Source organism: Plodia interpunctella, chromosome 30, assembly GCF_027563975.2.
Source record: "Plodia interpunctella isolate USDA-ARS_2022_Savannah chromosome 30, ilPloInte3.2, whole genome shotgun sequence".
NCBI classification, from domain to species: Eukaryota; Metazoa; Arthropoda; class Insecta; order Lepidoptera; family Pyralidae; genus Plodia; species Plodia interpunctella.
Genome location: NC_071323.1, coordinates 3,493,318 through 3,520,213, shown reverse-complemented (window position 1 = coordinate 3,520,213; position 26,896 = coordinate 3,493,318). Strand labels below are relative to the sequence as shown.

The window sequence follows — 26,896 nt, the reverse complement described above, 5'->3', positions numbered from 1 at the left end:
TCAATTTTCTTGAGGAAGGAATCATTTCCAAAATCAATCCTTCATAAAATTCACATTACTACAGTACAGAGTAATTAATGTATAGTCATATAGTAAAACTCAGTGTTGTCTTCGTTAAAATTGTAAAAATTGTAATGACAGCGCGCACGCGGCGGTCGAAATCATGGTTTTGAGGTGACAAAACCAACCACCAACCATTTTGCCACGTCGTCAGATGTCACGGACATTTTGGCGGGACGTCCCAAGTTATCACTGTCCCGCGCGGACAGGTCAGTCGCGCTTTTATGGATTTTGCAGTCATGCCTTGCCCCCTTAGTTGGATGGAATGGTCGTATTCGGAATATAGGTCGGAAACCACACGTCTCAAAAGTAATTCGCGCAAATTAAAGCCAATAATACTAAGCCAAGGCCGTCACATCCATCACTCAACATAATTATGACGCAACTATATGACATAGTATATATAGAATCATATTGTTTGAACTGAGTAAGTGATATGGTATTTTTAGATTCATTCCGCTATAGAATGAGTAATTTATAAGGACAAAATTACTCCTACTAATATTATAATTGCGAAATTTTGTGAGGATATAATGTGTGTATGTTTGTTACACTCACGCGAAATTTACCAGACGGATTGTTATGAAATTCGGTACACGGGTAGAATATAACCTTTTGTCCCGAAATTCCCACGGGAGCGAGGCCCCGAGACGCAGCTAGCCGTAACCCGCGCAATTATTAAAAAACGCCCTTGTCTATCAGATTTTTTGACTAAATCCTGCGGGAATTGCGTACTTTCGGGATTAAAAGTACCCTATGTGTTATTCCAGGTTATATTTTTTTTTTTAGGACAAATCACACAGATTGAGCTAGCCCCAAAGTAAGTTCGAGACTTGTGTTATGGGATACTAACTCAACGATACTATATTTTATAACAAATACATATATAGATAAACATCCAAGACCCGGGCCAATCAGAAAAAGATCATTTTCCATCATGACCCGACCGGGGATCGAACCCGGGACCTCTCGGTTCAGTCGCTAGAACCTTAGCACTGCGCCACCGAGGTCGTCAAATTCTACCCGTGTTCTAAATTTCATAACAATCGTATATCGTGGTCCAGTATATTTTGCTTGAAAGAGTAATAAGCATACATTCATACATCCTCACAGACCTCTGTATTTATAATATTTGTAGGATAGTTCGGATAGATCATTTATGCGAACTTGAGCAAGGATGAGAAATGACTCAAAACACCAAATGTTGAAGCCTAAAAACGTGAATCGTTTACACATAACACACCTTTTATTGGGCAGTCGTGTAATAAGGCCAACCTTTTTTAACCAATAAGGAAGGATAATATCAGTATTAGTCACAAAGGATGATATCATCTTAAACGCGAATTAAATTCATACTTAGATCCCCCATACTAATGTTACAAATGCGAGAATTTACGGTGTCACAGCTGAACCGCTGAACCGATTTTAATGAAATTCGGTAATACATACAGTTTAAGTTTCATGTTCAAGCATAGAATTTTTTTTTTTACCTAATCCCAGAGCCCGGAAACAGGTATGAAACAATAATGAGTCTCGTTCGACCTTTCTTCTCAGTACTGGTACCGCCATCTACTTTATAAAGCGCCATAGACTTAACAGACATTTTGACTAAATCCTTCGCGAATCGCGATTTCGGGTTAAAAAGTGCCCTGCGTGTTAATTCGAGGTATCAGCTTCATCATTACCAAATTTCAACAAATCAACTTGGGGCAAAATATAAATTTTTTGTAAGTATGCATGTTTTTTTGTAAGTATGTGGTCTGATTTTGATAACATTTTAAAGGTATGTAGGATCTGTCAATAGAATTTTTAAGTTCGCGGGGCAACAAAATCTGTTAAGTCGTTTTCGAAATATTCACAATTGTGTATAAAATTTTTTTGTTTGCTAGAGGTCTAAGTTCGCGGCGTGCAACTATTAAAAATTGGCCCAACCGTTTGAGCGTGAACAAATAATAAACATACAAACTTTCGCCTTTAAAATACTAGTGGGAAGTGGGATACAGACCACACACCCGTAATTTGTATGTAAGTATGTCACGAGATTCCGTATAATCAATCGCATATATGAGAACAATATGGGAATTTTAAGACCGGTTTCGGATTGATCATTCAAACTAGATAGCAGAGGTATTGCTATAGAACTTACAAATTTTTAACAAAAATAAATTGTTTAGGTTACATATGTATAATAATTTGATTTGTTACAAAAATTAAAAAACCCTCGACTTTCAATATTAATTTCGCTACAACTTTTGAACGGCCGAACAGATTTTCACGAAACACGACTAAGAACACCCGGGATAATATTATCTATGACACAAAAAAACGACTAAACGAACATCGGTTCATCCGTTTGGGAGCTACGATGCCACAGACAGATACACAGACAGCTGTGTATCTGTCTGTGGCATCGTAGCTCCCAAACGGATGAACGTTAAACTTATAACACTACTCTTTTTGCGTCGGGGGTTAAAAAGAAGTCTCCTGTCATGTCTGTCTGTATGAACCCGATAATAAACTCAAAAACTACTGATCGGATTTCTGTACGGTTTTCACCAATAGATAGTGTGGTTCTTGAGCAAGGCGTCTAAAATTATTATTTCCTAACTATTATTATTAATGCAAAAGTAACTTTGTTACCTCTTCACGCTCTATCTACTCAACCAATGTTCTTGAAATTGTGCACACATGTAGTTTGAAATTTGGAGAAGGAAGGACATAGGGTACTTTTCATACCGGAAAAATCACAGATTCCGTAAGAAATTTACGCGGCCAAATGCTAGGTACTAACAAAAAAAATATATGCTTAGAGAGCAGTCCCGAGGCTCTGTCCACCCCGTTAAATAACAAATGGGTCAAGCTCTCGTTCACTCGTAGCTACACGGACCGAAGCTCTAAGTAGGTGTTAACTTGTAATGCGTGGGTACAGACAGAGTCAGAGGTGTTAAACAGACAAATATTGTCGAATCTTTAACCTCTCGATAGCAGCGGATGCGAAATGACAAACATCAGCATGATTGACCATGGTGTGCTTCCGAAACAAGTTTATTTGTTAGACAAATTAACTTTTGAACGGCTGAACCGATTTTGATCGGACATATCTAAGAACCACCGCATAAAAATTGGCTATCAAATAAAAAAGACCGCAAATCGGTTCACCCGTTGATGAGCCACGGTGCCATGCTCACAGACAGACCCACTTAGCGGTCAAAGTATAACACCCCTCTTTATGTGGGCGGTTAAAAAATTGCGTCAATCAAATCAAAAAATCACGAAATATACCAGGGGCGAGAGGGGTGCAGTAAGATAACGCATGTATTTATTTTTTCGTCAAACGCGCGATTTTTAAACTGAAAAGCGGCGTGAATTGTGGTGTGATATAATATTTTACTCGTGTAGTTAATTATAGTAGTAGTGTAGTGTATAATTTATATTATTTATACATGTAGGTATTTTAAGATGATAAAAAAAATTATATTATTTGTAGAAACTAAAAATACACATGATTTTGGATGGGGGTTTTTAAACATGCTAATAAAAAAAAACATCACGTGATTAATGGACGGGCCCTAACATTATCCAACAGGTATAGAAGTGTTTCGCAGAGCGTTTCGGCCGCTGCGGCCGCGCTGTCATTACAATTTTTCGAATGACAACAAAGAAAAGAATTAGTTTTACTAACTGGCTTTAAGAGATGATGAGAGATCTGTAGTGTGGTAATGTCAATTTTATTGATATTGGAAATGATTCCGTCCTCATGAAAATTGACAGATCGTAATGACAGCGCGGTCGCAACGTTCGAAACCACCCATATTAAATGTAACGAACACACTTGTGTCCGCGACAGTACCGCGCAGGGCTCCAGTGGATCGTGATTCGTGACACGCTTTCGAGCGTCCACCTGTGTCTGCGCATGTTCGATTAGCTTTTGTCTGCGGCGTCACCCGCGTGAACTTCACTTAAGTACATAATATATTTCATTCGCTTACTAAATTTAAAAGGTATGTAGGATCTGTCAATAGAATTTTTAAATTCGTGGCGCATCAAAATCGGTTAAGTCGGTTTTAAAATATTCACAATTTTGTAAAATCTCATGAAAATTTTATTGTGTTCACGAGGAAGTTCGCGGCGAACAACTAGTATTAGATCTAGCCTTATTTCTCGCGTGTATTTCTCTAGTTATTTAGGGATTTTTGATAAAAAAAAGTAGCTTTTGTTTAAAAGGGGGTCTTTCACTACATGCATACCAAGTTTCATCAAAATCGGTCCAGCGGTTTAGCCGTGAAAGAGGAATAGACAGACTTTCGCATAATACTAGCTGCGCCCCGGGGCTTCGCTCCCGTGGGATTTCTGGGACAAAAAATACCCTAAGTGTTATTCCAGATTATATTCTACCTGTGTACCAAATTTCATAACAATTCGTCCACTAGATTTTGCGTAAAAGAGTAACAAACATACATCCTCACAAACTTTCGCATTTATAATATTAGTAAGGAATGCATCAGTAACGTTCAGTATTCTTAGCCAGTCAATTCCGTTTTGGCTTTACGACTGGTGCGTTCACGAATACTTCCTTCGCTACAAAGCTTCGGAGCCCAGGGTCCACTTTCCAGCTATTGCCATCGAGAACAGTTACCGCATCAATATTCGATCAGACAATTAGTTGTTGGCCATTAAATTATTCAGGTGATGGCGGCACGAATGAAGACAGCACGCTTTAGCAAAGAACGCATATGTATTACTATGGGACCCTTTTTTCGCATAAATTTTTTATCCTAATTTAATTTAGCATAACCAGTTAGGTTATTTTTTGACATAATTGTTTTTTGGCATACCTTTTCAATAAGCGTAATTATAGTTGCGGCTAATGTATTTTACCATAACTTCGATTCGCATAAAGCTATAGTGTAGCAGTAGGTCAGGGTGCGGCGGGGCGGCGCTCGGGCCACACATAAGCCGCCAGTATGCTTTACAATATTATGCTTAAAAATTGTAATGCTTATAATATATATTAGGACAAATCACACAGACTGAGCTAGCCCCAAAGTAAGTGCGAGACTTGTGTTATGGGATATTAACTCAATGATACTATATTCTATAACATATACATAAATAGATAAACATCCAAGACCCGGTTCAATCAGAAAAAGATCATTTTCCATCATGACCCGACCGGGGATCGAACCCGGGACCTCTCGGTTCAGTGGCAAAAACTTTACCACTGCGCCACCGAGGTCGTCTTATGGTAGGTATGCGTAAAAAAATTGTGCCTAAAACATTATGCCAAATTAATATCGTGCGTAACTATGATTATGATAAGTAATGTATGCATAAAAGTAGTGAATAAAATATTACTATACATAGTCGTGCAAATTCAAATCATTTATTCAGAAATTAGACCTTCACAGGCACTTTTTCACGTCAATTTTTATATTTATAGTTATTTCTCACAAGCTACAAACTACTGGCATTTCGGAACGACCACTGCTGAGAAGAAATGTCGAAAGAAACTCATTTGAACAGTGTTGGTCCCTATCATGCCAGAAGGGCTTACCATAAATTTCGGTCAAAACCATATACTTACGTGTTAGTTAAAAATTTTACATAGCTAACAGTACACATTAAATCATTGGCTCTGTCTACCCCGTATGTGACACGGTATCTTCACATGTTCAACAAAAGTATATCCATACTAGGTTTTGCACGCATATGATATGATTTTGATTGGAGATGTGATTTGAAATTAAAATTTGTATTGTTCCCTTTTCGCGATACTCCTAAGCCTACTTATCAATTATCTTTCTGATCGATTTCGGATTCTCGGATTTCGGTTTGAACAACATCATTTGACGATTTATGAGCAACATATATGTCGGATATGCGTAACTGACGACCTCGGTGGCGAAGTGGTAAAGTGCTTGCCTCTGAACCGAGAGGTCCCGGGTTCGATCCCCGGTCGGATCATGATGGAATATGATCTTTTTCTAATTGGCCCGGGTCTTGGATGTTTATATATATATGTATTTGTTATAAAATATAGTATCGTTGAGTTAGTATCCCGTAACACAAGTCTCGAACTTACTTTGGGGCTGGCCCAATCTGTGTGATTTGCTCTAATATATTTATATATTTTATCATTCTATAATACTTTATTCGGCAATCTTCCATATAGATATATATCGCATCACAGACTTATCTGAGATAACCCAATATCATCAAATTTAACATGAGATACTTTTTACTCTTTCTAGGAGTGTAAAAAATAATTGACCGAGCGAGTGAAGCGAGCGGTCTACAAATCAAATTGGGGCAAAAATACATTTTTTGTATGTATGTTTGTAACGCGGCAACTTTCGAACGTAATGATGGAAAATGATCTTTTTCTGATTGGCCCGGGTCTTGGATGTTTATCTATATATGTATATGTTATAGAATATAGTATCGTTGAGTCAGTATCCCATAACACAAGTCTCGAACTTACTTTGGGGCTAGCTCAATCTGTGCGATTTGTCCTAATATATTTATTTATTTATATTTCGAACATCTTATTGTGTTCGCGCGCAACTAATCTATTCCAAATTATATCAAAATTGGCTCAATGGTTTAATCATGAAAGCATGACAGACAGACATTGGCAATATTGTATGGAAGAATGGAATAGACTATAGTTGCCAAACTCCGATCTCTCTCGCATCTGAGCGCTATCCCGGTTACTTCCTCAGCCGTTGAGCGTCGGAGTGGGTCCGCATTACCTACTTCTTCGTCTCCACTACGCACGATTGACGGCATCCCTAGTTGTCGGGACAATTGTCGTTGAATAAAATTCCTAATCCTAATATTATAAATGCGAAAGTAAGTTTGTTACCTCTACACTCTATCTACTCAACCAATCTTCATGAAATTTTGCATACAATGTAGTCTGAAGTATGGAGAAGGATATAGGGTACTTTCTTCCCGGGGAAAATTAACGCCGAGCAAAGCCGCGGGCAAAACGCCAGTTTATAATAATCAATCAAGCAAACAAATCCATGACACGACATATAAAATATTGTTTTATCAAATTTGATTTAATTCAATTTGTAAATCAATCATTAAAAATATGGACAAAACGTCTGAAAATAATTTTTTTTTTTTTTAAGTTATTTATAAAAGCTTGAGTCTTTTCTTTTTTTTGTAAAATTCTATCTTGAACAGTATTTAACACACACATACCAATGTAAATATTGCGAGTCGCGAAATATGCAAGGGATAGTCGCTTACGTAACAAGCACATATGAAAGTTTAATAGGGTTGTCACATTCTTGAAAAAAAAAAAAACCGTGTTGCTCTCCGCGAGTGCCGGCAGAAGTGAAAACTTGAATATTAACGTTGTGCATTTTTGACATGTTACGAATTTTCGATCAGGTCACGTGTCCTGACGCGAGTTTAACATTTTTTACCCATCACAAAAAGTGCACAACGCCGCTAAAGAAGTTTTCACTTCAATATTTATTTTTCATGGTCTGTAAAAATTTTGTAGTCTTGGTTACTACAACATGCGCTATTTAAAAAAGGGCGTGAAAAGATTAATTACGGATCGACAAAGCGCGCGTGCGTGACAGCCGGTTAAAGGCATAGTTGCGGTGACCACTTGTCATCTGGGAGAGGGTCGCATGCGCATGCTTGCTCTGCTTATTGGTGGTAGCATAAAAAAAAAAAACAAAAAATATTAAGTAGGTTCCACATTCATCGTTGATCATAATTTATTTTTCCATGTAAAATTCAACCCCAGACAAATCATGGCTCGTCTTTGTTTTAGTTGTTGTGCGGCTTATCATGGTCGCACTGTACGTCGCCTAGAGGCATCTGACATGACTTTTACTCGGTATTTTAGTGGGGTGAATTATATAACAAATAATAAATTATTATTCTGGATAATATTTTTTAATATCTAGAACATATTTAATAAAATTTTCTATAATATTAGTAAATTTGATTAAATTTTGTCACTAAAATAAATTATATAATAATAGCACGAGTGGCAACCCTAGTTAATAGTTTAGTGGACAGTTTTTTTAGTGACTATTTATTTCCTAATATTTGTAGACCTCAATATACTTCACTAGGACTAACAAAATCAATAATAAAAATAAACTGTCCTTATCAGTCCGTATTACAAAAAGAAGTAGCTCTGTCACGTATATCAGTCTGTATGAACGCGATAAACTCAAATACTCCTTGACAGATTTTTGTACGGTTTTCACCAATAGATAGAGTGAGCCCTTAGGTGTATAATTCATATGGTTTTACACGTGCGAAGCCGGGACGGGCCGCTAGCAAATTAAAGAAAATACCACTAATATTTGTCAAAGTTTATGAGTGTGTTAGTTACTTCTTCAAGCTCAAACGGCTGGGCCCAATTATCATGAAATTTTACATTGAGGTAGCCGATATTTTTGATTAACACAACGGCTAATTTTGATCGAGAAAGTACGCGATTTAACGTAGATTTTGGACAAAAAAATTAATTGTCAATAGCATCTAATAAAGATGTGCTTCTGTGTGTAATAACGTAAGTATATTTTTTTTTAAACTACTGAAAGAGATTACAGTTAGTAAAAAATAAAAAAGCTTGTATGAGAGCGAGACAGTGTAATATTAGTTCTATAGTCTTGGACATGAGTAGACCTATCTCCATAACATTAGTTAGTCACTAGCCACATCAAGGAATGATACTGACTCATCATACCTGGCAATTAACACATCATCTCTAATTACATTTAAATTTGCTATGTGACTAGTTACCTAACATTCCATGTCATATTTATAAGGGTGAACACTGGGCTACAACGCTCTATGACATAACTGCGGAAGCAAACAACATTGGGAAAAATATAATTTAGTCTCAAAGAATCTTTATCAAAACTATACTAGCTAATAAAACAAGTGTTATCACATTTATTATAGAGACGAAAAAATTGGTGGATCCTAAGCTCCGACGCTTTACATCTGTGGAAGAAGACAAGATCGCTCAGTTGAGAAAAATATAATTTAGTGCCTCGATGAAACATTATCTAGCTAATAGAACAGTTATCACATCCTGATAAGATGTGATAATAATACTCTCCTTAAGAGATAAAACGTGAGCCGTCAATCTTTTTATAATGCGCAGAACTCCACTATTCCACTAAGTACAGTCAAAAGCCTAACCTAACCAAATTCATTGTAAATTGGCCCTTATTACTATGGTAATAAAGATCCATGCAGTACACTGTAACAATCACTAAACAAAAATTAAAACTTATGATAGACATCATACTATAGATAAAAATCCAAGATCTTACGACATAGACCACATCTCTGCTTCCCATCAGTTAGACAGAACGTCAAACACACTCAAATTACAAATTTAAACATCACATCCAAAATCAAGGTTAACCTGATTAATTTTCCATCTTGGCCTGAACGGGAATCAAACCCGGGACATCCATGTGTAGTACAACATGATGATCATTGGGCCGTAGAGGTATGCAATATGCTAGAAAATATTGCATATAAACCTGATTAAATTTTGAATGTTAAGTCTTGACATTGACCCACTTCATTCATACATATAATATTATGTAAATAACAATTAACATTTTTCAATGAAAGACCATTTTATTTTCAGTCTCATGTATTAATCCAATAAGCTCATCATACAACAGGCCTCAGTCGTGACGTCACAGCCAGGTAGGCAGGCGACCAGTTATTTTTTTCGATCTATGGAAATGAATGACAATGATTGATAGTTATTAGATTCTATGTACAGTCATATTCTTCATGGTCTTTATGGTCACTAAGTGGAATGAAACTCACATAACTTTCTTGTTCTCACAATCAATTTGACACAATTTTACCCAGGGTGAAAATAAAATTGTTTTATTGTTGTTAAAAAAGTTCGGATTTTGGCCAAAAATCATGTTTCCGTTGAATACAACTTCGAATATCACTAATGTCTGTCTAACTGTAAAAGATAAATATTTACTATGCTGTCTATGTCTTCTCCAATTCATCAAGAGATAGGTACATGTATTAAAATTCAGTAATATCCAGTAACACATCTCTAAATACAGACTAAAACTGTTTTTGTTTTTAGTATTTCATTTTAAACATTGTAAGAAACAATAATGGTAAGCCGATCTGGCACGATAGGGACCAACACTGTTCAAATGAGTTTCTTTCGGCATTTCTTCTCAGCAGTGGTCGTTCCGAAATGCCAGTAGTTTTTAGCTTGTGAGAAATAACTATAAATATAAAGATTGACAAGAAAAAGTGCCTGTGAAGGTCTAATTTCTGAATAAATGATGATTTGATTTGATGATTTAAAATGACAACTACAATATAACCATTACTTAAATGATTTTTAATGATAAACTCTGATAATAATGACTTTGATGTAAATAGTATTCATCTAATGGTTCCTTTCTGGTTTTGTGGGATGTGGAATCAAATTTGTATAACCATAGCTGGTGAAATAGGTAGGAATTAAGTTTTATTTTAAAACCATTTTATAAATAATGTAAACTCATGTTTTCACAAATAATCTTCCGTCTGATTCTGATGGGATTACTGAGTTATTTATGTATTTCAAGAATTCAAGAATGTGACCTTGATTAAAGCAGTAAAGATAAAAAAGTTAATTAAGTCGCAAGGATTTGTGGATAATTTAATATGATAGTCTCACCTTAAATGGTCAAATAAAAATTCATTTTTTATGAGCAAATCAATGACCCAAGTTCACGGAGGTTTGACCTAGTGGAGCACTGTGTAAACACCACTTAAAGAAAGCACCAATACTTGTCATTTGTAATCAACACACAACACTGCAATCCAATAGAAATTGCTAACACAGTACTTGCGACTTGACCGTCGACCCACTAATTCAATTAGAATAGTCCAAGCAAATATTGAAACGACGCAAACGGCAGCGCACCGCAGTGACGACTCCGAGAAAAGTGAATAGCTGAGCCCGGTATATCAAAACTTGTGTCCTTAATGAAAAAAAAACCTGTTCGTTATTCACCTACTGAACCAGAGAACAGAGCTTCCGGCGCGCAGTTAATACGCACAAACTTAAAGCGGACGTCTTAATCACCACTTTTTCTTAAGTTACTATTACGATATAATAATAATTCGGTGATTATCACCCTAAAATATTACTTGAGTGAAAGGACACATACCTTTGCGAAAACTTGTATCAAAGTATTCCACACGACTGTTCATGAAGTTTTGACGTAAATTTTCCACTGTAACACTGAATAAATGTTCACTAGACTATATAAAACAAAGCAAAAGTCACGATCACTATTGACGAAAACGATACAGTATGCGGCGGATATGAACTACCCCGTGAAAGACGCCATTTTGATTTCGTCAACTAACGGCAATAGACAAAATAGAGTAACTACGTTTAGTTCACGGAAGAATAAAGGGTTTAGTAAAATACATCGATTGTAATTAACAATATAATAATTAAATATAAGTGTTTCAAGTACCTACATATGTAAAAATAGGAAAATAATTTGGAATATGTTTGTGTATGTTTATATCATGGAATTAATAGTACTGGAGTTGGGTTTCTATAAAAAAATGTTTTTTTTTTATTTCCATAGAAACAAGTAGGTTAGGTTAGGTTAGGTTCCCCACCGACACCCCCGACGGGTTCCCATCTTGTCGCGATGGTGGGGCTTAGTAACCGGGGGGGCTGGTCTGACACAACCAGCCACCCCGGTGAACCAAGAGGAACCCAAGGCCAGAGACTTTGGTGGGTGCTTTGGGACTGGTGGACGGTCTCCTCAGTAGTACTGCCATTGGCTGGTGACCCGCCACCAGCCTTTGGATGTGGAAACTAGAGGGGACCAGAGGTAGGGTCGCGGGGTTTTGTCCTCCGCGACCACAGCGTGGCCGTGGCGCTGAACACGGTGCGGTGGGGCCGCAGGGGAAGAGGAGAGTCGGTATGTCTCTCGACGATCCCCCTGTCCTCTGCGGCCGAAGGGTGGCTGCCTCTGTATCGGGCGCAATGTGTGGGTGTCGCCTGCCTATCACCTCTTGCGCCCGTACAGAGGCAGACTTGGGTGCCCTGTGGCACCCAGGATTTTGTTGTGTGTGTCCTATGTGTGTTGTGACCGCTGGTCCCTTCAGGACCAGTGGTCGGTGATGCCCGCTCCCCCCGTCAGCTTTCTGACTGGTGTGCGGAGTGGGCTTGATGGTCCGCGCCACGCTCGCGTGGCGTAAGGAGCGGGTGGTTAGCACTTGTGCTTGCTACCCGCCCAGGTCGGGGCCGAAAGGCCGGCCGGGGGGGCGTCGCGGTGAAATGCCTAGCGACCCCGTGACGTCCCCCATAACGGCAGCGTGAAAACGCCCCAGGGGTTTAGTGGGTAGGCTGGGCCGACTAGCGGCCCAGGAGTCCCACACTCAGTGCGTAACAAGCATTCCCCTGGGTAAACAAAAAAAAAAGGTTAGGTTAGGTTAGGTTCTTGTACAAGCCCCCCGACGGGTTCCCATCTTGTCGCGATGGTGGGGCTTAGTAACCGGGGGGGCTGGTCTGACACAACCAGCCACCCCGGTGAACCAAGAGGAACCCAAGGCCCAGAGACTTTGGTGGGTGCTCTGGGCCTGGTGGACGGTCTCCTCAGTAGTACTGCCATTGGCTGGTGACCCGCCACCAGCCTTTGGATGTGGAAACTAGAGGGGACCAGAGGTGGGGTCGCGGGGGTTTGTCCTCCGCGACCACAGCGCGGCCGTGGCGCTGAACACGGTGCGGTGGGGCCGCAGGGGAAGAGGAGAGTCGGTATGTCTCTCGACGATCCCCCTGTCCTCTGCGGCCGAAGGGTGGCTGCCTCTGTATCGGGCGCAATGTGTGGGTGTCACCTGCCTATCACCTCTTGAGCCCGTACAGAGGCAGACTTGGGTGCCCTGTGGCACCCAAGATTTTGTGTGTGTGTTGTGACCGCTGGTCCCTTCAGGACCGCTCCCCCCGTCAGCTTTCTGACTGGTGCGCGGAGCGGGCTTGATGGTCCGCGCCACGCTCGCGTGGCGTAAGGGGCGGGTGATTACCACTTGTGCTTGCTGCTCGCCCAGGTCGGGGCCGAAAGGCCGGCCGGGGGGGCGCCGCGGTGAAATGCCTAGCGACCCCGTGACGTCCCCCATAACGACAGCGTGGAAACGCCCCAGGGGTTTAGTGGGTAGGCTGGGCCGACTAGCGGCCCAGGAGTCCCACACTCAGTGCGTAACAAGCATTCCCCTGGGTAAACAAAAAAAAAAAAGGTTCTTGTACAAGAACCTTACCTATTATTAATTATATTTAAAAAATTGAAATAAATTGGTAAGGTTCTTGTATATATATACAAGAAGCTTACCTATTTATTTATATGGAAATTAATATATTGTTTGCTCTTTCCATGTTCCATTTAAGAATAAAAATATTAAAAAAAAAACAATAAAAATGTTATGTACAAAGTGTTGCAATCATGCAGATACAAATCTCCCGGTTTATAGATAGATAGAATAGTAGGAATTGCTATCTTACTCTGTAGCCCATACTTCTTGCGCGGTAAAAAATATATATAACTGACAAAATATAAGTATAAGAGAGGTTGGGCCACGGATGAAAGAGGGAGCAATATAAGTACCTTGCATCGAAGAGTTATTTATTGGATTTATTGGATGTGCGGGCTCCAGTACTATCTTTGTTAACCGCATGCGAAACCACAGTGCGAAATATAGTTTTTTAAAAAATTATGTACTGCATACCGTGACTGCATGTTTTGAATACTAGAAAATATAACATAATAGGTAGCGAAATAACAATGGCAACACTTTCTCCAAATGTCATTGAAAATCTGAAAGCAGCTGTGTAGGTATTTGTACGTGTTTTCATTCGATAATTTCTCGAAAATGACTGTGTGAGACGAAAACAAACAAGAAAACTAGATGTGAAACGCGAACACAAAATGTCGAGCCGCCGTTCGATACTCGGTTCGGCACTGGACGCCCTGCCAGCGCCTACCGATCCGTTTAGAGAACTCTTTGAGGCTTGCAAAACTGGTGATGCAGCCCGTGTTAAAAAGCTTATAACACCTCAAACTGTAAACGCTAGAGACACAGCTGGCCGCAAATCTACTCCTCTACACTTTGCTGCAGGTAATGCCCTAGCTTTGCACCACTGTTTACAAAAATACGCCATGAAAATCATTGAGTGAAAGGACACTGGTTATATGCAGTAATGTGATTATTGCATAATTAGATACGGTCTCTGAGCGCTAGATTTCGTGTTTTATCCCCGTTAATACTTGTGACCGTAAATAATTCACTCTGATTCAGCTTTTTAAGTGTTTTAATGATTTGTTATGACATACTTGTAGAATGCACATTTTAAAGTCTTGTGTGTTTATTTATATTGTTTTTGGCATCTACGAATGTCATAATATTATACTAATGTCTGCGGTGGGAATTTCATGACTCTGGAAAGCCTATAGCTTACTCCAATAATATGTTTATTTTGTCATACACTTATTTGTTTTTGTTAAGTTATATTACATTAATTATTGATTAGCGGCACAAGAGTGCCATATTGGTAAATAAAATTTGAATTAAATGCTGAAAGCATTATCTACCAGTCAAACTTTATTGTTGATTTGTTGTTAAAATGTTACCTGTACTTCCACAAGTAAATATTATTTATTTGCGCGAATGTGTATACTAACAAATGAATATACAAACTATTTAGCTTTTCAAGAGGAAACTGAAATAATTTCTATATAATTGGCAAGTCAAATCAGATACTTTTATCTAACGTCAAAAACAAAATTTTATATGGAGTTTGGTTCACCAATGAAAAAAGATAGGATGCGCATCGGAAAAACGTAACACACTATAGAGATTTCTAACAATGATCGTACTGTATCTATGTATCGATACGTAAGTGGCATTGACTTTTTTCCTTAATGTGAAGCACTCATTTTTTGAATTAAAGTGGAGGAAGAATCTTTCTATTTGTTGATGTGGATCGGGAGCTAGGATAGAAGTGGATTTATGGTCTATTTATTTAAAAAAAAATTATTAAAAATTCTTTATTAAAAAAAACTGTCACTTCCATAAATCCGTGACAGTTTTTTTTAAAATATATATATCAAATTTTGTATTGAACCTAAAAAGGTTTCGAAAGGAGGTCGCCTCGATGTTGGTCGTCACAAATGTGGTGAACATTATTTGAGATCTAAATAAGCAAGCGTGCATAGATTATATGACAGTAATGTACTGTGACATCACAGATTTTAGAGGCAAAAAGAATTTCTATTATACTTTAATAGACCTAAAAAAAATTTAAATCTCATATTTAATAAAACTCCCTGTCACCCGTCTGTTGCTTGCCCTTGCGTCCCTAACAAGGAAATAATAGTGATCATATCATCCTTATTTGTTTAGAGAATTTAGAATTTGAATATGACCAACCATATTGGGTCTTGTAGGATATGGGCGCAGGGAGGTGGTAGAGATACTAATATCGTCCGGCGCTGCGCTGCAAGCCCGCGACGACGGGGGGCTGCAGCCGCTGCACAACGCGTGCTCGTTCGGGCACGCGGACGTGGTCAGGGCTCTGCTGGCGGCCGGCGCGGCGCCCGCGGCCACCGATAACTGGGGCTACACTCCGTTGCACGAAGCTGCCGCTAAAGGCAAGGTTGATGTTTGTATAGGTGAGTTTGCCATTGTTTTTAAACTACTTCTCTATTATTTTCCGCAGTTAGGCTTCTTGCGGGCAAATAAAATCATTTATTGTTAAATTTTTAATTTAAATCATTTATATACCTTCATAGGCCCTTTTTCACTTCAATTTCTATATTATATAGTAATTTTTCACAAGCTACAAACTATTAGCATTACGGAACGACCACTGCCAAGAAGAAATGCACTCTCTTTTTTCGTGTGGAAGGACAGAGATAGGCTATTTGTGTGGCACTTGCCAGCACTCAGAGTTTCTCGAATATTATAAATGCGAAAGTTTGTCAGGATGTCTGTGTGTATGTTTGTTACTCGTTCACTCAAAATCTACTGGACGGATTGTTATGAAATTTAGTGCACAGGTAGAATATAACCTGGAATAACACATGGGGTACTTTTTATTCCGAAATTCCCACGGGAGCGTAGCCCAGGAGCACAGCTAATGTGTTGTAATCTATACTATTATTATAAAGATGTAAGCGTTTGTGACTTTGTATGTATGAGGCGGGGAGTCTCCGAAACTACCGAACCAATTTCAAAAATTCTTTCACCGTCAGAAAGATACATTATCCAAGATTGCTATAGGCTATATTTTATCACAAAATACCAACATCTAGTTATAAAATATAAATAATGTTTACAGCGTTATTGCAACACGGTGCCGACCCTAACATTAGGAACACGGAAGGCAAGACTCCCCTGGATCTCGCTGACTCGGCCACGAGGCCCGTTTTAACTGGTGAGAATATTTATTCCCAAATTAGTCCTTCACAGTCATTTTCATGTCATATTCTAAATCCTAACCAATATTATAAATGCGAAAGTATGTCTGTTTGTTTGTTACCTCTTCACACTCTATCTACTCAACCAATGTTCTTGAAATTTTGCATACATGTAGTTTGAAGTATGGATAAGGACATAGTGTACTTTTCATCAGGAAAAATAAACGTTCCCGTGGGTAATTGTACGCGGGCGAAGCCTCGGGCAATAGCTAGTTAAATAATATTCACCAAAGCTACAAACTACTAGCATAAGCTAGTAGAATAAACTATTCTTTACAATCTTTTATATAAGCAATCCAAATGTTTCTGTGGGTATGTATCCTAAGACCCTGGGCGCAGCTATAATTCTAACTAATATCGTAAATGCGAAAGTAAGTTTGTAATCTTCTTGAAATTTTACATATATGTAGTTAACAGCAAGGAAAAGGACATAGGGCCGTATCTATTAATCGAAATTAATCCAAAAAAAGAACTGTTAATAGAAAAAAAGAATGTGGTTTTGAGTCAACAAAATTCTTTATTGTCCACACTATATTAGGCATACAAAAATTTATTATATGTCACTATTGATATAGGTGAACCAAAAAATGCAAATAAAATACCTGGTCTTATAATGTATGGATAATTTATATTTTCTATTCTAGAATCCAAGAAATAAAAAATAAAAGAGAAGGCAGGGGTCGTGTCGTATAGGGGGGTGAAATCGGTGGCCGAGGACAGAATTAGATGGAAAATGCTCCACCGACAAGAACAAGGTTCAAAGTTCTTAAATCAATTGATGAAGGCCCTTATATTATTAGAAACACAATTAAAAAAATATGTTTAGATTAGGTTTTTACTTTAATTTCTACTCTTGACTGAACCGAGAGGTCCCGGGCTCGATCCCCGGTCGGGTCATGATGGAAAATGATCTTTTTCTGATTGGCCCGGGTCTTGGATGTTTATCTATATATGTATTTGTTATAAAATATAGTATCGTTGAGTCAGTATCCCATAACACAAGTCTCGAACTTACTTTGGGGCTAGCTCAATCTGTGTGATTTGTCCTAATTTATTTATTTATTTCGCTTTCATAGATAGGACAAAAATAAAGTTGCACAGTTTTGGACTTGTCCAAATCGAAAATCTAAAATTCATGTAGGTATACGGGTAAAGTAAACAGCACATCAATTTACCGCGTACGTACCTCTATGGCGCGGTAATAGCGGCGAGTTTGCAATGAATTTGGGTAGGTTGGTGTGTGTGCGCGCTCCATTCTAAATGATACTCCAACGCGACGTCACGATTGAGTATACATATGTTTCTATTTCTGTTAATATCTGTTATCTTTCAACCCCCACCGTATTAGGTGAGTACTGCGCCGCAGACGTTTTAGAAGCCGCCCGCTCAGGCGCTGACACAAGACTCGCTTCATTACTCACCCCACTCAATGTCAACGTTCACGCGCACGACGGAAGGAGATCTACACCTCTACATTTAGCCGCAGGTGTGTGTAAAAATTCATAAGACTTTCATAAAAAAATTTCAACCCCTGTTTCATACTATGGGGGGTACATTTTTTAAAGTAAGTACCATGCTGTGTTTTATCAAAACCGTTTCTGTAGTTTGTGACAAATGTCACTTTGATAAATGTTCATTTTATATAAACATTCAATAATATATTTATATACTTTTATATTTTAGGTTACACACTGATCCATGTTTATAATATCATTATAACATATTATATTCCGTGTCAATTTCAATCTTGACGTTGGCTTGACGTTTTAATTTAGAAAAATAAGTATCATATGTTTTTTCAGCTATTGCCGTGCCTAATTTCATTAAAATCGGTTAAGTAGTTTAGCTGTGAAATCTTATTAGACTTACATAATAAAAAATATTAGTACGGACACCAGAATCTGGTCATTACTTCTCCCACTTAATGTAAACGTTTACGCTCATGATACGGGATCTCGCCTCTACATTTGGCCGCTGGTATGTGAAAATTTCAGGAAAATGAGCATCTGCCATTTTGTTTATCATGTTTTGCTCTACCATTAGGCCAAATTTCATCAAAATCCGTTGGGCAGATTTTGTGCGAGTGATAGATAAATATGTAATTTTGACAATTTTTGATTTTCATATTCATTCAACCCTTTTTTCAGATAATTTTTTAAATGAAAGTGTCTTTTGTTTGGTTTTCTTTCTTCACCCAAATTACATCAAAATCGGATCAGCAGTGTAGCTGTGAAAGCGATGTTGTTTCTGTGTTAGTATCCACCGGACCTGCTATAAAAGCTTATTTATTATTTATTTCCTAGGATATAACCGAGCGCGGGCCGTACGCTTGTTATTGCAACGCGGCGCAGACGTCCACGCTAAGGATAAAGGGTATGTATAAAAGCCTAATATGCTACGTATTTTTACAAGCATGTATGTATAACTAGCTGCGACCCGGGGCTCCGCTTCCGTGGGAATTTCTGAGCGAAAGCGAAACCGACATGATTTTCATACAAACATTCACCTCCCATTATAGTAATTTGGTGGTTGATTAAAAAAAAAAATGTAGCCTATGTTTGAACGGGGCTCTTTAACTATATGCATATCAAATTCTGCCGTTATCAGACCAGCGGTTTAGCAGTGAAAGCGGAACAGACAGATGGACAGACTTTCGCATTTATAACATTAATATGGATTGTTGCAGAGTCGTTTCGATGAAAAATCACCTTTGTACTTATTTACTGTCTCTTGTACATAAACTGTTAAAATAAATATATATATATATATTAGGACAAATCACACAGTTTGAGCTAGCCCCAAAGTAAGTTCGAGACTTGTGTTATGGGATGCTAACTCAACGATACTATATTCTATAACATACATATATAGATAAACATCCAAGATCCGGGTCAATCAGAAAAATATCATTTTCCATCATGACCCGACCGGGGATCGAACCCGGGACCTCACGGTTCAGAGGCAAGCACTTTACCACTGCGTCACCGAGGTCGTCATTAATAATAAATAAATAAAGAACAAGTTTTTTTTACAAAAATGTCATTTTTGCCACAAGCTTTCTTTGTCGTCAGCGACGCATTTAACGTCCGACAAAAATCTGTATTTGTTATAGAATATAGTATCGTTGAGTCAGTATCCCATAACACAAGTCTCGAACTTACTTTGGGGCTAGCTCAATCTGTGTGATGTGTCCTGATATATTTATTTATTTAATTGTTTTCTCTCGCTCTAGCGGGTTAGTGCCCCTCCACAACGCGTGTTCGTACGGCCACTACGAGGTGACGGAGCTGCTGGTCCGCGCAGGCGCAGACGTCAACGCTACGGACCTGTGGGCCTTCACTCCGTTGCATGAGGCCGCCAGCAAGGCGAGGCTTGAGGTGAGTACTACTTCTTCTCTTCTCTTCACTCTTTCTCGTCTATACTAGCGGTCCGCCCGGATTCGCTCAGGTGAAACCACAATTTAAAAAAGGTAGGGTTCGTGTATATCTGTTCCAAATTTCATCAAAATCGGTTTTTGAGTTTGTTCATTACAAACAGAAATACAAATCTGTTCTCTTCATAATATTAATGTGGATTAACGAAAAGAAAGTAATACCCGGGTCACTGGAGGCGGGTAATCTCCGAAACTACTGAACCGATTTCAATAACTCTTTCACCATTAGAAAGGTACATTATCCAAGATTGCTATAGGCTATATTTTATCACAAAATTCCCGCGGGAGCGAAGCCCCGGGCAACATCTAGTACGTAGATAAGACTGTTCCCGAGGGAATTTAACGGGCGAAACTGCGTGTAAACATCTACGAGTAGTAGGGATCCCTATTTTTCCGCAAAATTTTTTATCCTAATTTAATTTAGCATAACGAGTTAAGCATATATTTTTTTTACATAATAATATTTTGACACACTTGTTTTCGGGCATACCTTGTCAATAAGCATAATTATAGTTGAGGCTAATGTATTTTACCATAATTTCGATTCGCATAAAGCTATAGTGCAGCAGTAGGTCAGGGTGCGGCGGGGCGGCTCTCGGGCCACACATAAGCCGCCAGTATGCTTTACAATATTATGCTTAAAAATTGTTATGCTTATGGTAGGTATGCGTAAAAAAATTGTGCCTAAAACATTATGCCAAATTAATATCGTGCGTAACTGTTATTATGATAAGTAATAAGTAATATTCTTCTTCATAGACGTGTTCCTCATGGCCTAGGGTCGTGGTCATTACGTGGAATGAAACACACGTTTCTTGACATGATCAATAGAGTGGTTTGTCATTGCCTTCTCCATTTCACATACAAGTTATGAATCGTGACATAAAATTGTATGCACAAAAATAGGGAACCCAGCTTATTATATGTAATGTTTTCAGGTTTGCTCGCTATTACTGAGCGAGGGCGCGGATCCGACCCTGCTTAACTGTCACGGGAAGTCCGCGCTCGACGTGGCGCCCACCAGGGAGCTGCAGGAGCGATTGGCTTGTAAGTAACTAGTTACGCGACCCGGCTTCGCTCGGGTCAAACCTTAATAATTACACACTTAAACCATCCACAGATATCACACTGTTTATCAAAAAAAAAAAACAAAAACCCCGCATCAAAATCCGTTGCGTAGTTTTAAAGATCTAAGCGTAAGGAGGGATTTCTTGAAATTCCCAAGGGAAACGGATTTCTGATCGCACACGAAGTTGTGGATATAAGCTAGTTTGATATAAGATTTGTCGCGAAAAATCGCCTGTGAAGGTCTAATTTGTGTATAACAAAATAAATAAATATATTAGTACAAATCACACAGATTGAGCTAGGCCCAAAGTAAGTTCGAGACTTGTGTTATGGGATGCTAACACAACGATACTATATTTTATAACAAATACATATATAGATAGACATCCAAGACCCGGACCAATCAGAAAAAGATCATTTTCCATTATGACCCCACCGGGGATCGAACCCGGGTCCTCTCGGCTCAGTGGCAAGAATCTTATCACTGCGCCACGGAGGTCGTCAATAAATGATTTGATTTCTATAATACTAGCAGCCCGTCCCGGCTTCGCTCGTGTAAAACCACGGTTGAAACCATAATAAATCTAAGAAATCAGATTTAATACAAAATAATTGAAGCTCAGGATTCGAACCATCAACAGGAACAACGCGAATTCGATGGTGTTAACCGCTGAGCTGTCCACTCCTCATTTAACAACCCTTGAGGCCAAATAGGTACCAACACTGTTCAAATGAGTTTCTTTCGGCATTTCCTCTCAGCAGTGGTCGTTCCGAAATGTCAGTAGTTTGTAGCTTTTGAGAAATAACTATAAATATTGACGAGAAAAAGTGCCTGTGAAGGTCTAATTTCTGAATAAATGATTTGAATTTGAATTTGAAAATCTGTTGGCCAAAATGACTTTTACACGAGGTATTAAAAACATTAATATGATCCATGAGCGAGTGGACATATTCTCGTGCGCCTTGAGTGAATTCACAAGAGTAACTTTATTTGTCAGGTTATGTGTTATAGTTAATAGTATATAAGTCGTTATGTGTATACCTGTAATGGTGGTTGTATGAATGAATAAATAAATATTTTTTGTTCTTTTAATCCTGAAACACGGGTTTCATTATTTATGTTGCATAGCATTTGTGCCAATTTTCAAGTAGATCAGTAAAGATTTTCGTTATTTTCCATACAAACTTTACACCCAACCTTTTTACCCCTTCACGGGTCGAATTTTGAAAATTCCTTTCTTATTTGAGCACTACGTAATAACCTAAAGCTACTGCCCAAATCTCGCTTTTATAGCTTATATGGTTATATGGTTCAGGCTGGGCGTTGATTAGTAAATAACGCTTGTTTATATATATATATATATTTATGTAACTGTACGAAGCTTGTTGTGGATGTATTGTATAAGAAAGTTAAATTCATGTCGTGAACACATTGTAAGAATAACATGAATCAAAATCAATCAAAATCAAATCATTTATTTAGAAATTAGGCCTTCACAGGCACTTTTTCACGTCATATTCTAAATTAAATGATGTTTACCAAAGCTACAAACTACTGGCATTTCGGAACGACCACTGCTGAGAAGAAATGCCGAAAGAAACTCATTCAAACAGTGTTGGTCCCTATCATGACAGAAGGGCTTACCATTTTTAAATATAAATTTATGTATAGTTTTTATCAGTAATATAACAATGTAAGCACACAATAAAATACATGGTCAAAAGGTATACTGAAACATATTATGATTGTGATCAAGTGCTGATGAAAGGACAAAAAATATATATATACTTATATATATAATTAACCAAACAAAAAAAACTTTTAATAAAAGATCGAGCTGACCAGTTCCCCCGGCAGCAGTTGTTCACGAGTAGAATGCAATATTACATGTGTTGTTCTTGTTTCATGTGAATTTATATTTTCAGTGGAATATCGCGGTCATTGTCTGTTGGAGGCGTGTCGTCTGGCCGAACCGGCCCGTGTAAAGAAGTTGCTGCACGTTTGTGCGAATGCCCAGGTATCGTTTTGATTATAATTTGGCGTGCTCAGCGTAGAATCTGGAAAACTATATAATATTTTGCTTTAAATGCGCAATGGATAGTTTTAATTCTACTATCACAATGCTATTTTAATATAAAGAAAAAAAACCTATTCCCGAGGGAATTTCACCGCGGTTAAACAGCTAGTGTGGAACAATTTTTGACGACCTCGGTGTCGCAGTGGTGAAGTGCTTGCCTATGAACCGAGAGGTCCCGGGTTCGATCCCCGGTCGGGTCATGATGGAAAATGATCTTTTTCTGATTGAATGTTTATCTATATATGTATTTGTTATAAAATATAGTATCGTTGAGTTAGTATCCCATAACACAAGTCTCGAACTTACTTTGGGGCCAGCTCAATCTGTGTGGATTTGTCCTGATATATTTATTTATTTAAATTGAAGAGGCTTTTTTAGTTTTCGCTAATAGACAAAAGAAATTGGTAGAACTGTGATGGCGGCGCTAGTGTGCCGTTGTGTATCGTCTTAACATGTTATTATAGAATCCACAGGAATCCCCGTCCACTAGTTCCCTCGGCGATTGCTCCGTGGAAACTCTAGTGAACTTCCAACACCCGAGTAGCGGGGACAGAGCGTTGCATTGCGCCGCCAACAGCGTCTACCACAAGCGGAAACAGGCGAGTTTGGTCTTTATGCCTTTATCGATAAGGTTCACGTTCCCAGCGCTAGTTTTAATAAGGTTTCAGCACAAGTGTAGAAACGGGCGAGTTTGGTCCTTATGTCTGTACTAATAAAGTTCATGTTTCTAGCTTGCGTTGTAACCAAATACCAGCGAACAACTAGAGTAGAAATAGGCGAGTTTGGTCCTTATGTCAGTAACAATAAGATACATATTCCCAGTGCCAGCTTTAGCAATCTTCCCTAACTCGAGTAGTTACAAGCTAATTTCGTTCTTATGGCCTTTAAAATTCACTGCTGAGTAGAAATGCCGAAAGAAACTCATTTGAACAGTGTCGGTCCCTATCATGCTACATATCCTACTAGCGTCTCCTCCCGGCTTCGCTCAGGTAAAACCATAAGAAATACACTATAAAAAAAAACTCGCATCAAAATCCGTTGCGTAGTTTAAAAGATCTAAGCACACATAGGGACAGACAACGGGAAGCTACTTTGTTTGTTTTTTATTGTACAGTGATTTTCGCTCTCTATCTATCTATATATATATATTTATATATATATATATATATATATATATAAATGTACAAAACGTCATAAATCAATTACATATGATATGAGGATGAATAATATATACATAATTATAGATATATTTATTACAATATATTTTTTTCAATAATTTTATTGGAAATACAACTTTTATTTTATTTATTCAGTCAAATTTTGTCATTTTTAATAATGATGTAAATTCGTCCTCCTAATTTTTAATATATGTATAAGACCTATATTTGTTAATTGACGTCCTTGGAGAAAAGGCCGCGGTGAAGTTTGTTGCGCCGCTTCTTCTTCACCTGCGCTTTGGAAGCCGGCAGTAGACATGGTTTAAGTAATTTTTTTGACGTCAATGCGTGATGTATATCATCCTGAATTGAATGAAGAATTTTGTATTCAGGTCATCGAGATATTGATAAGGAAAGGCGCGCTCGTGAACGAAAAGAACAAAGCCGGACAGACGCCGCTACAGATCGCTACTGAATTAGGGCATGTCGACGCCATGGATATCTTGATACGACACGGTGAGTCGCCTAAAGGCATCTGACATGACTTCTACGACTACTCACCGCCGTCTAGCGGCAGGTGGTCGCGTACGCACTAGTGAACTAAACTGTCCGCCAGTGTGCAGGTTTCCTCGCGATGTTCTCCATCACCGGAAGCAAGTGGTGGTCGATGAAAACTACTATACATGAGTCAGATTGGAGTACAAACTCGTGTGGCGCGAGTAGGATACGAACCTGGAACCTTTCGATCCAGGCCCGGAGCTTGGATGTTCATCTATATATGTATATGTTATAGAATATAGTATCGTTGTGTTAGTATCCCGTAACACAAGTCTCGAACTTACTTTGGGGCCAGCTCAATCTGTGTGATTTGTTCTAATATATTTATTTGTATATCCGGGACAGTGGTCTTGACCACCTAACTATTGAGACCATGCCAGTTTTGCCGAATTATTTCACCACGTCGTCTGGTCTCGTGGGAAATAGCGTATCGTAGTATCCCAGTATATATTTCACTAGGTACATATTTTAAGCACTATATTACTGCACTCGTGTCTCGCACCAGCACCCGCTTAGTAGTAAAGGCTCCGACTGAAAATCAGTGTATTGCCCCTACAGTAATAACATCACTGAGTTGTGGCCTGTTTAGATGACTGCAGCACACACACACATAACTACACTTTTTGTACTTACCCACGTTTTGTTTTTCTTTTTAACTCAATTTTTTTTTGGTTATTATGTGTGTGTGTCTGTAGTTTTTTGAATAAACTTTATTCTGTTCTGTTCTGTTCTGTTCTGTTCTGTTCTTCTTAAATACACGCGGGCGTATCCGCGGGCGAAAACTAGTTGGGAATACGACTGACTTAAACATCTGTTTCAGGTGCGAAAGTGAACGCCAGTACGAACGCCGCACCAAATTCTCTGCAACTATCGATGTCGATGTTGGAGCGACACTCTTCGAGACTGCAACCGGACACCACTTATATCACAGGTGAGAGACCGAAGGAAAAAGATTGCTGGTTCTAAAGATCTCTCTCTCTCTCTCTCCCCCTCTCTCCCCCCCCTCTCCCCCCCCCCTCTCTCTCCCTCTCTCTCCCTCTCTCTCCCTCTCTCTTTCTCTCTCCCTCTCTCTCCCCCCCTCTCCCTCCTTCTCTCTCTCTCTCTCTCTCTCATATAGGTGACAGCCGTGGTTGTGACGACTGTGAGTATATTTAATTATTTTCTTTAAATACTAAAACATTATTATAAGTTACATATACAGGGTTACTGGTGTCTAACGCATAAACAGACACATACTAAAATAATACTTATCAAAGCTACAAACTACTAGCATTTCTTAGAAGAAATAGTAATTTTGCGTCAGACACATATTTTGCGTCAGACACATATTTTTACCTACCTAAGGTATTAAAAAAAAACAAAAAGTTGTTCATTTTAATTTATTCATACAACTTCCTCCGAGACATATAAAAATTGGCGAGCGAGCGAGCTGGGTCGATTAAATCGATCAAAACAACAAAATTGTTCAAAACATAAACAAGTATACATATAAAAAATATTGCGCTCACAAAATTGGCTTGGCTATTACTCTGGGCAAAAACAGTGAACGTATTGAAGTACATATCCATATATACAGGGTTACTGGTGCCTAACGCATAACCTTCCAAAGGCACATGAGGTACATAGAGACTGACATCTTTTGTTCTACGACTTTTGTCTAAACGTAATAAATAAAATAAAAAAACTTTTAGTTTTAATGTCGTTTCTATAAAACGTTAACTCTATGTTCGATTCCGCTACATAACGCTACTGTACTGCCTCGTGTCGCTCGGCTATTGCATACAGTTAACATGTGTGGAATCGCAAATTAGATTGTATTTTTTATATGAAAAAAAAATACTAATCACAAAAAGTCGTAGAATAAAAGTTGCTTGTTTCGATGTACCCGAGTAGTCTTTAGGAGGTTTCGCGTTTGATACCAGCGACCCTGTATATAGACACTAGATAGAAAATTTTATTTATTTCTTCAAATAACAAATATTAAAACATAATTTTTTAAAGTTTTTTTTTTTATACAAA

The 26,896-nt window shown here is 38.4% G+C and overlaps 2 protein-coding genes across 8 annotated transcripts in view; one reads left to right on the top strand and one right to left on the bottom strand.

Moving 5' to 3' along the window:
* Positions 1-11,450, bottom strand: part of LOC128682568 (serine/threonine-protein kinase 10) — a 76,909-nt gene extending 65,459 nt beyond the window's left edge. For 5 of the 6 annotated variants that reach the window (XM_053767372.2, XM_053767373.1, XM_053767368.1 and 2 more), the window contains exon 1: positions 11,262-11,450. The gene's annotated coding sequence lies outside the window, so the exon portion shown is untranslated. Of the gene's footprint in view, positions 1-10,765; positions 11,037-11,261 lie in introns of those variants that run through there. The other variant, XM_053767369.2, reaches the window with a different exon arrangement.
* A 2,452-nt stretch (positions 11,451-13,902) lies between these two features.
* The window catches only part of Tnks (tankyrase), a 31,962-nt gene continuing 18,968 nt past the window's right edge, over positions 13,903-26,896 (top strand). Inside the window, exons 1-11 of one of the 2 annotated variants that reach the window (XM_053767263.2) lie at positions 13,903-14,223; positions 15,552-15,776; positions 16,445-16,540; positions 17,932-18,069; positions 18,887-18,956; positions 19,816-19,960; positions 20,955-21,063; positions 23,011-23,102; positions 23,636-23,761; positions 24,712-24,835; positions 25,698-25,808. In XM_053767263.2, the coding sequence (XP_053623238.1) occupies positions 14,034-14,223; positions 15,552-15,776; positions 16,445-16,540; positions 17,932-18,069; positions 18,887-18,956; positions 19,816-19,960; positions 20,955-21,063; positions 23,011-23,102; positions 23,636-23,761; positions 24,712-24,835; positions 25,698-25,808 (1,426 nt within the window). In that variant the 5' untranslated portion in view covers positions 13,903-14,033. Of the gene's footprint in view, positions 14,224-15,551; positions 15,777-16,444; positions 16,541-17,931; positions 18,070-18,886; positions 18,957-19,815; positions 19,961-20,954; positions 21,064-23,010; positions 23,103-23,626; positions 23,762-24,711; positions 24,836-25,697; positions 25,809-26,896 lie in introns of both variants that reach the window. The other variant, XM_053767262.1, reaches the window with a different exon arrangement.